Consider the following 13,418-nt stretch of genomic DNA (forward strand, 5'->3'; position numbering starts at 1 on the left):
AAATTTGCAGCATCTTTGGATTTACTTGGTTAGACCTGTACTGGAACATTTTGATTAGAAGCATGGCTAAAGCTGAACAGGGACAAGCTGTACCACATTGTGGCCCAAGGCCTTTTCTGTATCTAGTGTGCTCAGGCATTCTTCTGAACAGTGAACCTAATTGGCCGAAGGTGATAAGATGTAGAGTGTCAGCCCAAAACATCGACTATTTACTTTTTCCATAGATGCTGCGTCTGGCCTGCTGAGTTCCTCCAGAATTTTGTGTGTGTTGTTTGGATTTCCAGCATCTGTAGATTTTGTGATAAGATTTCAGCACTTCACTAAGGTGTAACACCATTGGTGGCAGGACTGCAGAGCTTTGAATTGATTGGCTGCTTTTCTCAGCACATTGCTCATGCAGGACTGCAGAGCTTTGAATTGATTGGTTGCTTTTCTCAGCACATTGCTCATGCAGGACTGCAGAGCTTTGAATTGATTGGCTGCTTTTCTCAGCACATTGCTCATGCAGGACTGTAGAGCTTTGAATTGATTGGCTGCTTTTCTCAGTACATTGCTCATGCCAAAGACTCTTTAGTCATGGGACAATTTACAATGGCAATTAACTTACCAACCGAGAAGTCTTTAGAATGTGGGAGAACAATATGCAATAAGAAGCTCACCATGAAGCCCAACCCACAATGATCACAACAATCCATATGTTACCACCTTTATGCCACCATTCTCCCATCAGGCTACTCTTCATCATCAAAATGTGGAAAAGGGACTGTTGACCACAGCATAAGGCACTGAAACAATTCAAGGAGGGAGCTCATTGTCATTCGTTGTATATATCCTAATCTTTCTAAAAGACATCCCTTCACATATGTCAGGACTAAATTTCATCTGACATTGCTCTGCCCATCTTACCAATTGATCCATTTCCTCCTGTAACCTAAGACCAGCCCCTCGCTATCAACAACACTGCCAGCTTTTGGGTCACGTTCAAACTTACTGATCATACCTCAAATCATTAACATAGATATTAAGTACCTTTCTAAGGTAAGGACATGTTCAGCACAGCTTTGTGGGCCGAAGGGACTGTACTGTTTTCTATGTTTATACCAATCTCTATACTAGTACACTACTAGTCACAGGCTTCCAGCCAAAAAAAAAACATACCCCCACCCCCCCATCACCTCGACCTTCCATTATAAAGCCAATTTGGGATTCAACTTCCCAAGTTGCCCTGGATCCAGTACAAGTCTGGGTCACAGACCCCAAGTCCATACAGTTGACATCACCAGCACTATTCTCATCAATATGTTTAAAAAATTAAACTAAGCTGGTCAGACAGGATCTCTTTTTAATAAACCCAAGGTGACCATTTTTGACCTTTCTTCTCTGCAGTTATGTTAAACTCACTGAACTGTAACTTTCGGGGTTATTTTGCTCACTCATTCATTATGTGCCCTGTCCTGTAACGTGGGTGATCTTGGTCTTTCCATAACCATGATTGTTCTTGCCAATTTTTTTCCTACAGAACTGGTTTTCTATTGCCTTCTTCTAGGTAGTGTCCTTACATGACAGGTGACCCCAGCCATTATCTATACTCTTCAGAGATTTTCTGCCTGGCGTCAGCGGTCGCATAACCAGGACTTGTGATATGTACCAGCTGCTCATACAACCATGGTGACCCTGATTGGGGGGCTGAGCAGGTGCTACATCTTGCCCAAGCAGGCTAGCAGAGGGAAGGCGTGCCTTACACCTCCTTTGGTCACCCTTATTCTGCTACCTTATATAAATAACCACATTTGCTAACCTCCAGTAATGTGGTACCTCACCTGAGGCCTGTAGAGATATAAAACTCACTTTCAGGGCCCGTGCAATTTCCCCCCTTGGCCCTTCAAGATACATTTCATCTTACCATGCAGATTTATCCACCTATGTGCCCATTACGACATGAACTATGTCCTCGTTTTTAACGACAGCAAGTTCTAAAATTTCACTTCTACACCCCTCCCCCTTGTTTTCTCTAACTATAATGTCCTGCTTCTCGGTAAATAAAGATGAGAATTATTGATTTATGATCATACCTACATCATTTGGCTCCCAAGCGTAGATTGTTGCTTTGGTCGATGTGGGCTCTACTCTTCCGCTGGTTTGTCTCCTTCCTTAACATGTCAACAAGGTAACTTTTCTTAATCTTGTCAACTGTTTTTGTGTCCCCTCTTTTTCATTTTGAATTTATTTTTAAGTATCCTCTTTTAATTTCTGGAGAAATTGAATTGCTCAAAGTACACAGAAAATAGTGGAAAGTCTTTGAACAGAACATAACTTAGTTTAATCATTTTCAAAAGCATTGAAATTTTTGAAATTCCACTATGTATAAGCCTGCTAATGTTAGGCATACAATGTTACTGAAATGTTAGGACTAGTCTTACCAATCTTTCTGGGAGATATTCTTGTTGTAAATGTGGCCAGTCAGGTTCCTATATGGAGGACAGATACACTTGCACCTCACATCTTCAGAACTCTACAGAAAAAGATTGAAATAATAAGCACCTTCCAACACTGCTGAAATACAATTAGTATATATTCTTCATTCCTTGTAGTTAATACTCCAGAATAGGACATAATAGTATTAAACAGTAATACGGACAGTAACCATACCACAAAAAATGATGCAGAAGTACAACTATGAAGACCAAAATCAAAGCTTGTAAAAACTTACAAGATTTAAAAGAATTTGCAAGTTGCTATGCCATACTCTTGATCACTTCATCATAAAGGGAAAAGTTAGTCTACTGTTGGCCAGGAAGAAAACTATCTGCAAATCAGTGAACAGGAATTTGGCAAAGGCAGTGGAAGCAGACAAACCAAATGTTGTTATTCCTGCCATGTGGACAAAGGAATGGAGGCTGCCATTTTGTGGGCCTGGTCCTGTAGCCATCATTTTGTGAATGATCAGTGAACTGGTTCTCACTCAGGGATGGCTTCATCAGAACAACTGAAAGTGGACACAATGAGACTCCTGCTGATGATCTGTGATACTTCGGACCATTTCCAAATAAGAAGCTGTTTAATTATGTAAAAATGGCAGGCTTGTGGAAATAACAGCCTGTGAACTGAAGTGGCCATGCTTGTCTAGTCTTGCTAAACTGGTTTGAAACTGTCTGAGTTGGAAAGAATAAAGAAAAGTTACTTGAGACACAAACATATTGCTTGTTGCCTTGGTCCAGATCCTACGAGAAGCTGACATACATCAGTCAGATAAGGCTGAACCAATGACATCAAAACGTGACAGACTGATTTGATAAAGGATAAGAATGGAGAATTTTGGGAGGACAGGCAGCAACATCTCTGGAGACCACCCATTGCAGAAGTGGATAACCCCACATCAGATACATGGAGATTACATCAGGATCAAGAGGGATTCCTAGCTAGCGCAGACTCATTTTCCTGGGTATTACCTTTTCTATTCCTTGACTGTTCAAGGAGGGTCAGCAAAACCAAGTGGGTGTGCACACAGAAACTTAGTTTTGTAAACTCACATGCTTATTATCAACTGAACCATTAAAGGTACAAGTCAGCTCATACAGATTTGCTCTGTGGTGAATTGATCATTACTGTTAAGGGTTAATACCTGTAACACAGTTGGCATCTACCACAGCACTGAATTTACAGAATGGACAGCAGCTACATTCAAGAACAAACCGATGAGTAATTCCCATTATATATGCATACTGTAGGTCCCTTCCCTGGGCGTGGTGACTATAACTGGGCATCTTTGAGTAGGTTATTGGACAGCAAGTGGCTCTTGTTGGCATGTTGCCAACACCACCCATCAATGTGCTGATGATTATGAGTAAGCTGATGCCACATTGGATTGTCCCAATATTTGAGAACGTAGATGGGCAATTTTCTACATAGTCAAATAAATGCAAGTGTGGCAAATGTGCTCAGGCAGCTTGGGTAAAGGTGAAGCTGGTTCTCAAGCACTCCAGGTGCTGTCTGGTCCCATAGCCCATGCTGTTGTCAGTGCTCTCAGCCGCTTCCTAATATCACACAACGTCACTGGAGTCGGTTGAAAACCAACTTCTATGATGGAGATCATGGGAGGAAGTCTGGGATAATTCCAAAACATGAGAAAAAAAATCTTCTTCTACCTGTGTCTTAGAAAAAAACAAGCTCCAGAAACTGAAAAGTGTGTAGAAGAAAATGTTATCAGTATTAAGTTCTGGAAACTAATCCATGTAACTAAAGATCATAATCACTTCAGGATGGCATTACATAAATAATGTGTGAAGCACTTCCAGCATTTTCCATTTTTATTACATACATGGGAACTGTTCAATTTAGATTAATTAACTGTTCATTTTATTGAAGTGTGATCTTGGTTTTAAATCTTTGCAGTAAAGGTTCAATCTTTAGCATTGGAGCATAAAAATGCATATATTTTAGCCCATAAGAATATAAGATATAGAAACAGAATTAGGCCATTCAGCCCATCAAGTCTGCTCTGCATCCCATCACGGCTGACTTATCCCTCTCAACCCCATTTTCCTGCATTCTCCCCTAACCTTTGATGGCCTGACTAATCAAAAACCTATCAATGACCACTTCAAATATAGCCAATGACTTTGCCTCCACAGCCATTCGTGGCAATGAATTCCACAGATTCACTACCCTCTTCATCTCTGGACTGCCCTCTGGTTCTATACTTTTCCATTAAGGAAACATCCTCTCCATCTAGGCCTTTCAACAGTCAGTAGGTTTCAATGAAATTACCCTCATTCTTCTAAACTCCAGCAAGTACAGGCCCAGAGCCATCAAATGCTCCTCAGATGTTAACCCTTTCATCCCCGGAATAATTCTCGTGAACCTCCTCTGGGCCTTCCCCAATGTCATCAATGTTATCATTTTGTCGATAAGGGGCCCAAGAACTGCCCACAATATTCCAAGTGCCATCTGACCAATCCCTTATGAAGCCTCAGCATTACATACTTGCTTTTATATTCTAGTCCTCTTGAAAAGCACGTTAACATCGCATTTGCCTTCCTCACCACCAACTAAACCTGCAAGTTAACCTTCAGGGAATCCTGCACAAGGACTCCCGAGTCTCTCTGCAGCTCTGATTTTTCAATTTTCTGCCCGTTTAGAAAATTATCTGCACCTTTATTCCTTCTACCAAAGTGCGTGACCACACACTTCCCTTCACTGTATTCCATCTGCCACTTCTTTGCCAATCTGTCTAAATCCTTCTGCAGACTCCCCGTTTCCTTAACACCACCTGCTCCTCTACCTATCATCACATCGTCCGCAAACACAGCCACAGAACGTGGAAAGTAGTCGTCCCTAATTTGACCCATATGGATCAGAACTAGTCACTGGCAGCCAATCAGAAAAAGCCCCCTTCACTCCCACTCTTTGCCTCCTTCCAGTCAGCTAATAATCTGTCTAAACTGGTATCGTTCCTGTAATACCATGGGCTCTTATCTTGCTAAGCAGCCTCATGTGTGGCATCTTGTCAAAGGCCTTCCGACAATCCAAGTACACAACATCCACCGACTTTCCCTTGTCTATCCTGCTTGTTATTTCCTCAAAGAATTCCAACTGATTTGACAGGCAAATTTCCCAATCAGGAAACTGCTGTGTACGTGGCCTGGTTACACAACAATGCTATTAATAAAAACGCTGGCGATGGAAGCCATGGTTCTTCACTGGCAGAATCCAAACTCGACACACACATACAGATCAATACGCACCTAATAACGCATGCTCAATATGCGCCTAATAGCACGTGCAATGACGACTCCCTACAACATAAAGTAGTCCCTTATGATACTGTCAGCCATACAGTACAGAAACCATGCTGACTTTGGCCTAATTTATCATGTGTCTTCAAGTACCCTGAAAGCTCATCCTTAATACCAAACTCCAACATCTTTCCAATACTGAAGACAGGCTAACTGGCCTATAATTTCTTTTCTTCTGCCCCCCCCTCCCTACTTAATTTTCCAGCCTGCCGGAACCATTCCATAATCTAATGATCACTGATCAATCTAAGGTGTGGAGGTGTGCGGTCACGCGGTAACTGAAATGCTTCTGTGTACATAGCCCTTGTTGCTGCACAGCTCGTATTTTCTTTCATATAATGTCAATATTAAGTGCAGACCAAGTAAAAAATTACCTGCTCAGAAATAGTGGTCGGCAGACCTGTGTAAAAAAAGTAAATGGAACGTTGCTAGTGATTCTTGAAAAATCGCTACCAATGCCTCTACAATCTCTTCAGCTACCTCTTTCAGAATCCTGGACAGAGTCGGTCTAGTCCAGGTGACATAACCACCTCTTTCAGAATCCTGGACAGAGTCGGTCTAGTCCAGGTGACATAACCACCTCTTTCAGAATCCTGGATAGAGTCTGTCTAGTCCAGGTGACATAACCACCTCTTTCAGAATCCTGGATAGAGTCTGTCTAGTCCAGGTGACATAACCACCTCTTTCAGAATCCTGGATAGAGTCTGTCTAGTCCAGGTGACATAACCACCTCTTTCAGAATCCTGGACAGAGTCTGTCTAGTCCAGGTGACATAACCACCTCTTTCAGAATCCTGGATAGAGTCTGTCTAGTCCAGGTGACATAACCACCTCTTTCAGAATCCTGGATAGAGTCTGTCTAGTCCAGGTGACATAACCACCTCTTTCAGAATCCTGGACAGAGTCTGTCTAGTCTAGGTGACATAACCACCTCTTTCAGAATCCTGGACAGAGTCTGTCTAGTCCAGGTGACATAACCACCTCTTTCAGAATCCTGGATAGAGTCGGTCTAGTCCAGGTGACATAACTACCTTCTGACTTTTCAGCTGCCCAAGTACCTTCTCCTTGGTAATAGCAACTACACTCACTTCTGCTTCCTTATACCCTGAATTTCTGGCAAACTGCTAATCAAGACTGGCATAAAATATTTATTAAGTTTGTCTGCCATTTCTTTGTCCCAGTTACTACTTCTCCAGTGCCATTTTCTAGTGGTCCAATAGCCACTCTCACCTCTCTTTCACTCTTTACCTATTGGTCACGGTTGCCTCATCCTCCTTCATTAAGATACATCTATCCTACTCCTTTCAAGTTGCTCCCAGACACACTAGCCATTGCTGTTCCGCCATCATCCTCCAGTAGTGTCCCCTTCCAATCAATTTTGGCTAGCTACTCTCATGCCTCTGTAATTCTCTTTACTCCACTATAATACTGACAGATCCGACTGTAAAGTTGCAGGATGAATTCTATCATATTATGATTACTGCCTCCTAAGGGTTCATTTACCTTAAGAACACCTAATCAAATCTGATTCATTGCACAACACCCAATCCAGAATTTCCATTGGGCTCAACCACAAGCTGCTCTAAAAAGCCATCTCACAGGCATGTTACAAATTCCATCTCTTGGGATCCAGCAACAACCTGACATTCCCAATCTACCTGCACATTGAAATCCCCATGAGTATCATAACATTGTCCTTTTGACATGCATTTTCTATCTCCCATTGTCATTTGTACTCCACATCCTGGCTACTGCTTGGAAGCCTGTATATAACTCTCATCAGGGTCTTTTTACCCTTGCAGTTTCATAAATCAGCCCACGAGCATTCTACATCTTATGATCCTACGTCACCTCTTTCTAAAGACTTGATTTCTTTTTTTTTACCATCAGAGCCATCCCACCCCCGCACCTACCCACCTGCCCTTTCGATACTGTGTGTATCCTCGGATTTAAACTCCCAACTATCATCTTCTTTCAGCTAAGACTGAGCGACGCCCACAACTTCTTACCTGACAATTTCTAACTGTGCTCTGTATTCTGTGTGCATTCAAATATAACACCTGCAGCCCTGTATTCATCACCTTTTGTGATTCTGCCCCCAAGTTACACTTCAACCCAACACAGACTGCAATTTTGCCCCATCATCTGCCTGTCCTTCCTCACAGTCTCACTACACACCGTATCGACTTGTACACCAACATCTCTATCCTCAGCCCTCTCACTCCAGTTCCCATTACCCTGTCAAATTAATTTAAATCCTCCCCGACAGCTCTAGCAACCCTGCCCGCAAGGATGTTGGTCCCTCAGGTTCAGGTGGAACCCGCCCCTTTTTGTACAGGTCAGACCTTCCAAAATTCCAGAAACCTGAAACCCTGCCCCCTGCACCAATCCCTCTATTATGCATTCACCTGCCAAATCATCCTGTTCTTACCCACACAGTCAGCAATTCGGGGGTTACTACCCTTGTGGGCCTGATTTTCAGCTTTCTACCTAAATCCCCATATTCTCTCTTCAGGACCTCCTCCCTTTTCCTAGTTGTGTCGTTGGTACAAATATCCGGCTGCCCGGCCTCCTCCTTCAGAATGCCGTGCATCCATCCCTGACCCTGGCACCAGGGGGGCAATTTCCATTCGGGTGTCTCTTTCACCTCTACAGAATCTTCCATCTACTTCGCTACCTGTGGAATCCCCTGTCACTACTGCATCCCTCTTTTCCCTCCTGAGTCACAGAGCCAGCCTCAGTGCCAACTCATAGATCCCTCTTCCCACCACAGCCACAAACATTCCATGCTGTAACACTGCTCCCGCAAACGCACATGCAGCTCACAAACTTTGCAGTTTGCCCACACTGTGCCTGTCGTCCTGCATTTCCCAGGCAAGTTGGGATTCTGACTGAGGACACGACATTTCAGTTCATATCTACCATGAAACAAAATCACTGCAGATCTTCTACAACAGAATGTGGTGGAAATGCCTCGCAGGTTTGGAGAGTACTTGTACTGAGGGAAAAAGGACATGTTTTAGGCTGCTCTTTCGTCAGACTTCTTATTTATGGATCTATAAAATATTGGTGTTATGTAGTGAAACACCTTGATTCTATAATTTCCTGGTCTGCTTACTCTTCAGTAATAATAATTTGTTAACTATGTGTCGGCTCCTATTAAACGCTGCACTCTGGTACGAATGTGAGAAATTGAGACGTCTAGCACTACGTTCCAGTTTTATAACTAAGCCCTCTCATGGCTGGCTTAAAACTCTATCTTCCTCATTAGGCTTAATAGACAGGCAAAGACAAATCTATCAGTTTCAGTGCTGAAAAGTTAAAGTGGTCAAATATCTGCAGCTTTTTATGGAAATGGTTTCTGTTTCAGCTATGCTTTGTGTGACGACCAACTTTCTGACATCGTCTGAATGCACTGGTTTTAATTTTTTAATTTGCAACTCCTAGACTTTCACCTGAGGAAGTAATTTATCACTGTGTACCCGAACAGATCATTCACTATCTTTTATGTTATTCATTCACTGGATGCTCATCCCTTTGTCTGGAGAAAGCAAGGATACACTGCCTTCCTGCCAACTGCATGAGTTGCTTGGCCAAACATCAAGCACATGGGCCAGTCCAGATAAGGACAATAGATTTTCTTTCTCAAAGGATAACTGTAATATTACTAAAAGGCTCATTCCAATTTTTAAAACTAAATTCCACATTGTCTGTGTATTATCTGAATCTACAAACCTGTGCTGCCACTGCAAGTTTTCCTGTGTAGCTGCACCTCGTCGTACTTGAGCATATGACAATAAACTCATAGTAAAACTTAACTCCCATGTGTATGATGGGATTTGAACTAAAATTCCAGATTTCTCCAGATTCCAAGTCTCTGGCCTAATAGTCTAATAATTTAACTATTAAGCTAACAAACACTTAAGACTACTGAAAGCACTGAGCACCTCAATTTGAGAACCCCTTGATCTATTTCCAAGAAACAAAACCTTGACTAGACTGTCTACACAATTTAAACTTCTAGCTCGTAGCCTAAGGGTACCACGGTAGCGTAGCAGTGCAAGGCTGTTACAGCCCAGGGCATTCTGGACTTCAGAGTTCAATTCTGACGCTGTCTGTAAGTACGTTCACCCTGTGAGTACTGGGTTTCTCCTGGGTGCTCTGGTTTCCTCTCACAGTCCAAAGATGTACTGGTTAGTAGGTTGATTGGTCATTGTAACTTGTCCTGTGATTAGGCCAGGGTTAAATAGGTGGGCTGCTGGTGGTATGACTCACTGGACCGGAAAGGGCTGTTCCTCTAAATAAACAAAAGAATTAAAAAATAAAAGAAATAATAAATACACATCTCTCTGATGTTTTACCCTCAGGCAACCAAGCATATATCTGTCCTAAAACAGATCTATTTAGAGTACAGTGCTTGATACGTAGTCGTGGGATTTACAACTTCAGCACTGCCTAAGTTAGAGAGTCAACTGCTTGAAGTTGCAAAGAATTTTCTATCGTGCAGAACACAGTGATGTCAGTTTTACAGCTAAGGGACGCGGCTCATGAATGCACACCTGATCACAAAGATCACTGTGTTCTGTGATGTGCATTTATTCCCTTCCAGCATGATTTGAACTCAGTTATTTTCCATATAGCTTCAAACAGTACCCAGCAGTAACAATGTCATCACATTGACTGAGTGTCCTCCAAAAGCATTACTTATTTAATCCACATAAAGATTAAACTACAAACCGAAAAATTGTTGAGGTAAAAAAAAATCATAAAATGTTTAAAGTGTTATTGGAGAAAGAACAATTCACACATATAATTCTTTAAGGTTAGAGAGGCTGTTCATCAGTAGTTACACCATACCCTATGGTCAGACTTTTCAGAACTGGTAAGGAAGTTCAAAGACAGAGAGATTCCCACATTCTAGTAAGATTAAAAATAGAAGAACCAGGCTGATTAATGTGTGGCTAAACATTGTGTTGGAGGGAGGGATTCAGATTCCTTGGGCCAGTCTACAGGCAGAAGGGAACTGCTCAAAACGGATGGCTTGCTGCTTAACAGGACTTAAAACAATGTCCTAGAGGAAAGGTCCACAAATATGGCCCGAGAGGATTTAAAATGAATTTAGAAGAACTTGGGTACATAGGATCACAGTGTGGTACGGCTTGGAAGCAAGTTATTCGGCCCGTAGAGTTATATCAGCTCTATGTAAAAGCAAATCACCAGGACCCATTCACCACCCTTGACTACTTGAATTTAAATTCCCCAAATGCTACGACGCGATTTGAATTCATGAATCTGAATCTATGCTTTAGAACTCTGGTGATCACTCTGCTACTCTGATGCTGTCACAGAAACGGAACAAAGGAAGTGATGAACAGGAATACAAAATGATTCCACCGTATTAGATTCAACTCACACTAGGGCTTAGAATGGACATATACGTGAAGCAGAACATGGTCATCTGCAAGTACAACCAGCCGCGTGAGGTTACACTCAGCGGTCACTTTATTAAGCACAGGAGTAGACCCCGGTGTGGTCTTCTGTTGCTGTAGCTCATCCACTTCAAGGTGCGACGTGTTGTGCGTTCAGAGATGCTCTTCTGCACACCACTGTTGTAACGTGTGGCTATTGAAGTTACTGGCGTCTTCCTGTCAACTTGAACCAGCCTGGCCGTTCTCCTCTGACCTCTCTCATTAACAAGGTGCTTCCACCCACAAGGAACAACTGCTCACTGTTCCGTAAACTCTAGGGACTGTCGTGCATGAAAATCCCAGCAGATCAGCAGCTTGTGAGAAACTCAAACCACTCCATCTGGCACCAACAATCATCTCACTGTCAGATCACATTACTTCTCTATTCTGATGTTTAGTCTGAACAAGAAATGAACCTCTTGATCGTGATTGCAGGCACTGAGTTACTGCCACATGATGTCTGTATTAGTGAGCTGGTACACAGATGTACCTAATCAAGTAGTCACTGAGCGGACGATGGAACTATGATAACTCAGAGTCATATGATTGTACTGGACATGAACAGTCCCTTCAGCCCACCAAGCCATAATGACCAAATCAGGCACCCATTTACACTAATCCCATGTTATTCTCTCCATATTTCTATCAATTTCCCCAGATGGCAACACTCCCTTACACAATATGGTTAATGGGCCAGTAAGTTGCATGTCTTTGAAATGTGGGAGGAGACCAGAGTGCCCAGATGAAGCTCGTGTAGTCGCACTGAGAACATGCAAATGCCACGCAGGCAGCAGCAGAAATTAGGGTTGAGTCCAGGTCACAGAAGCTGTGAGTCAGCAGTCCTACTAACTGAACCACTGTGTCACCCTGGAACCATGGCTCAAAAGAAAGGGCAGAAGTGGGCACTTAATATTCCAGAATACAAGGTTCAATGAAAAAAGGAAGAAAGGAGGTAGGATTGCATAGCATGTGATTATGCTAACAGAGTAGCTCAGAAAAAGGTAGTCCTTTGGAGACCAGCTATCAAAAGAAGAAGTGAGTTATATACCCAGGGAAATGTTTTTACTGCATGTGGTTAGTATCTAAATGACTATGAGAGATGTGAAAGCAGAACTAATCAGAGCCTTCAGAGAGGAAATCAGATACATACTGGGTGAATAATTGATAAAAGAGACATGTTATAAAGTCAACACCAACTTGATGGGTTGAGTAGCTTCCTGTTGTTCTGTAACAAATCTATAATTCTCAGCATACTATTAAAAACTCAAGTATACTTCATTTGACAAGGCTTAAGATTTTGGTAATTGTTTTTACAGGTGGAACAGTGCACAACAGATTGAAGCTCACATTTGATTCTGTTTGGACTGCTTCTGTTGAAGGCTTCATTACCTTGAGTTGTGAAAGCGGGAGGTATCATCAACACCAATATTTTCAATTGCCATGTTTAAATGCACACAAGTTGACAGCAGAGTTTGCTGTCACTTCTAGGATCAACAGCATTACTGACAAACTTGAATCCATTCAGAATCATGCATCATATTTATTAATCACAGGTTCTAACACATCAGACTTTAGCTTCTCCTTCTCAAATTGCAGGATGAATTTGATTACATCATGATCATTGATCCTTACAGCTTCCTTCACCTTAAGCTCTCTAATCAATTTTAGTTCATTGCATAACACCCAAATCAGAATAGCTGATCCCCGGTGGGCTCGACCACGAGCTGCTCTAAAAGCCATCTCATAGGTACTCTATAACTTCTCCCTCGTAAGGTCTGACATGAATCTGATTTTCCCAATCTACCTGCATATTAAAACCTTGCATGACCATTGTAACATTGCCCGTTTGAGATGCATTTTCTATCTCCCATTATGATTTGTACACCACATCTTTGCTGTTGTTTGGAGGTCTGTATATAACTCCCATCAGGGTCTTCTTACCCTTAAAATTTCTTAGCTCTACCCACAACGATTCTATATCTTCCAATCCTATGTCACTTCTTTCTAATAATTTGATTTCATTTTTTACCAACAGAGCCATCCTACCCCCCTCTGCCTAACTGCCTGTCAATTTGATACATTCTATATCCTTGGACCTTAAGCTCCCAACTATAATCTTCTTTCAGCCATGATTCAGTGAAGCTTACAACGTCATA

The 13,418-nt window shown here is 42.1% G+C and overlaps 1 protein-coding gene across 1 annotated transcript in view; it reads right to left on the bottom strand.

The window, feature by feature from the left end:
* Positions 1 to 13,418, bottom strand: part of tmem9 (transmembrane protein 9) — a 122,381-nt gene that overhangs the window by 99,803 nt on the left and 9,160 nt on the right. The window contains exon 2 of the mRNA XM_073052927.1: positions 2,421 to 2,512. Coding sequence (XP_072909028.1) covers positions 2,421 to 2,512 — 92 coding nt within the window. The remainder of the gene's footprint in view (positions 1 to 2,420; positions 2,513 to 13,418) is intronic.

Source organism: Hemitrygon akajei, chromosome 8, assembly GCF_048418815.1.
Source record: "Hemitrygon akajei chromosome 8, sHemAka1.3, whole genome shotgun sequence".
NCBI classification, from domain to species: domain Eukaryota; kingdom Metazoa; phylum Chordata; class Chondrichthyes; order Myliobatiformes; family Dasyatidae; genus Hemitrygon; species Hemitrygon akajei.